Genomic DNA, 871 nt, shown 5'->3' with positions numbered 1-871 from the left:
ACAGTTGACTATGACCATTTATTCGTCCAACGTTCCAGAAAGCGCCATTATTGAAAAAATAATTATTTGAATGGTATTTTGGTTCTCATAATAATTGTGGTACGTGATGGGAAATCCTGAAATCTCGACAGGACTATCAGCCACTGGCTGCACCTGGTCCTACCAGTACCTACCTGCACGTCAAAAAAAAAATGTGATTGCCATGACGTTTCATAATATCATGGCTATAAAAAAAGGAAAGATCTCTTTGATCAGACATCCACCTTCCTTGGATAACCTTTCTCTCCCATCACACCCGATCTCACGAGGATCTGCTCATCCTACATTTCCTTGACCTTCAAAACTTGCTCTCACTCGATCCTCTCGCCATATTCAGATCGCTTCGTTCCTCCCATCTCCATCACGTCTCCCAACATGTCCTGCTCTCCCTCGAACCCACCCACCCACCCACACCCCTTTCTCCTCGCCTGGTCCTACACTCCCCTCCTCCCCCTTTCTGCGATCAGCAAGCGCTCCTCTCGTCTCCTTGAGGCCACCATGAGCGTGGCACTGCGGAACCTCAACAACAATGTGAGTATCGAGACATCGTGCCTGCGATCCGGAAACGTGGACCCTGCATCACGAACCTCCCATTTTGTGTTTTTACCCAGACCGCATGTCCTGGACACAACAGAACGCATGTGTTGTACCTTGTACGTCTCTGCTTTCAAAATGAGATTGTATCGCGAAATGGACTCATAAACGTATAATCGGAGGATGTGTGTTTATGCGTCATAAAGTCAAGTGTTGTCTCTCTCAACTTGAACTTCCTATCTCTCCCTACGACTACCTATGCTCATTATACATACACATATACATATTTATATTAATA

At 45.7% G+C, this 871-nt stretch overlaps 1 protein-coding gene across 1 annotated transcript in view; it reads left to right on the top strand.

The window, feature by feature from the left end:
• The first annotated feature begins 501 nt into the window (after positions 1 to 501).
• The window catches only part of ECE2 (endothelin converting enzyme 2), a 111,074-nt gene continuing 110,704 nt past the window's right edge, over positions 502 to 871 (top strand). Inside the window, exon 1 of the mRNA XM_085894579.1 lies at positions 502 to 570. Within this exon, the coding sequence (XP_085750705.1) occupies positions 538 to 570 (33 nt within the window). The 5' untranslated portion in view covers positions 502 to 537. The remainder of the gene's footprint in view (positions 571 to 871) is intronic.

Source organism: Eptatretus burgeri, chromosome 9 (genome assembly GCF_056783735.1).
Source record: "Eptatretus burgeri isolate ZD-2024b chromosome 9, Ebu_testis_v1, whole genome shotgun sequence".
Taxonomy (NCBI): domain Eukaryota; kingdom Metazoa; phylum Chordata; class Myxini; order Myxiniformes; family Myxinidae; genus Eptatretus; species Eptatretus burgeri.
This window is presented reverse-complemented; position numbering and strand designations above follow the sequence as displayed.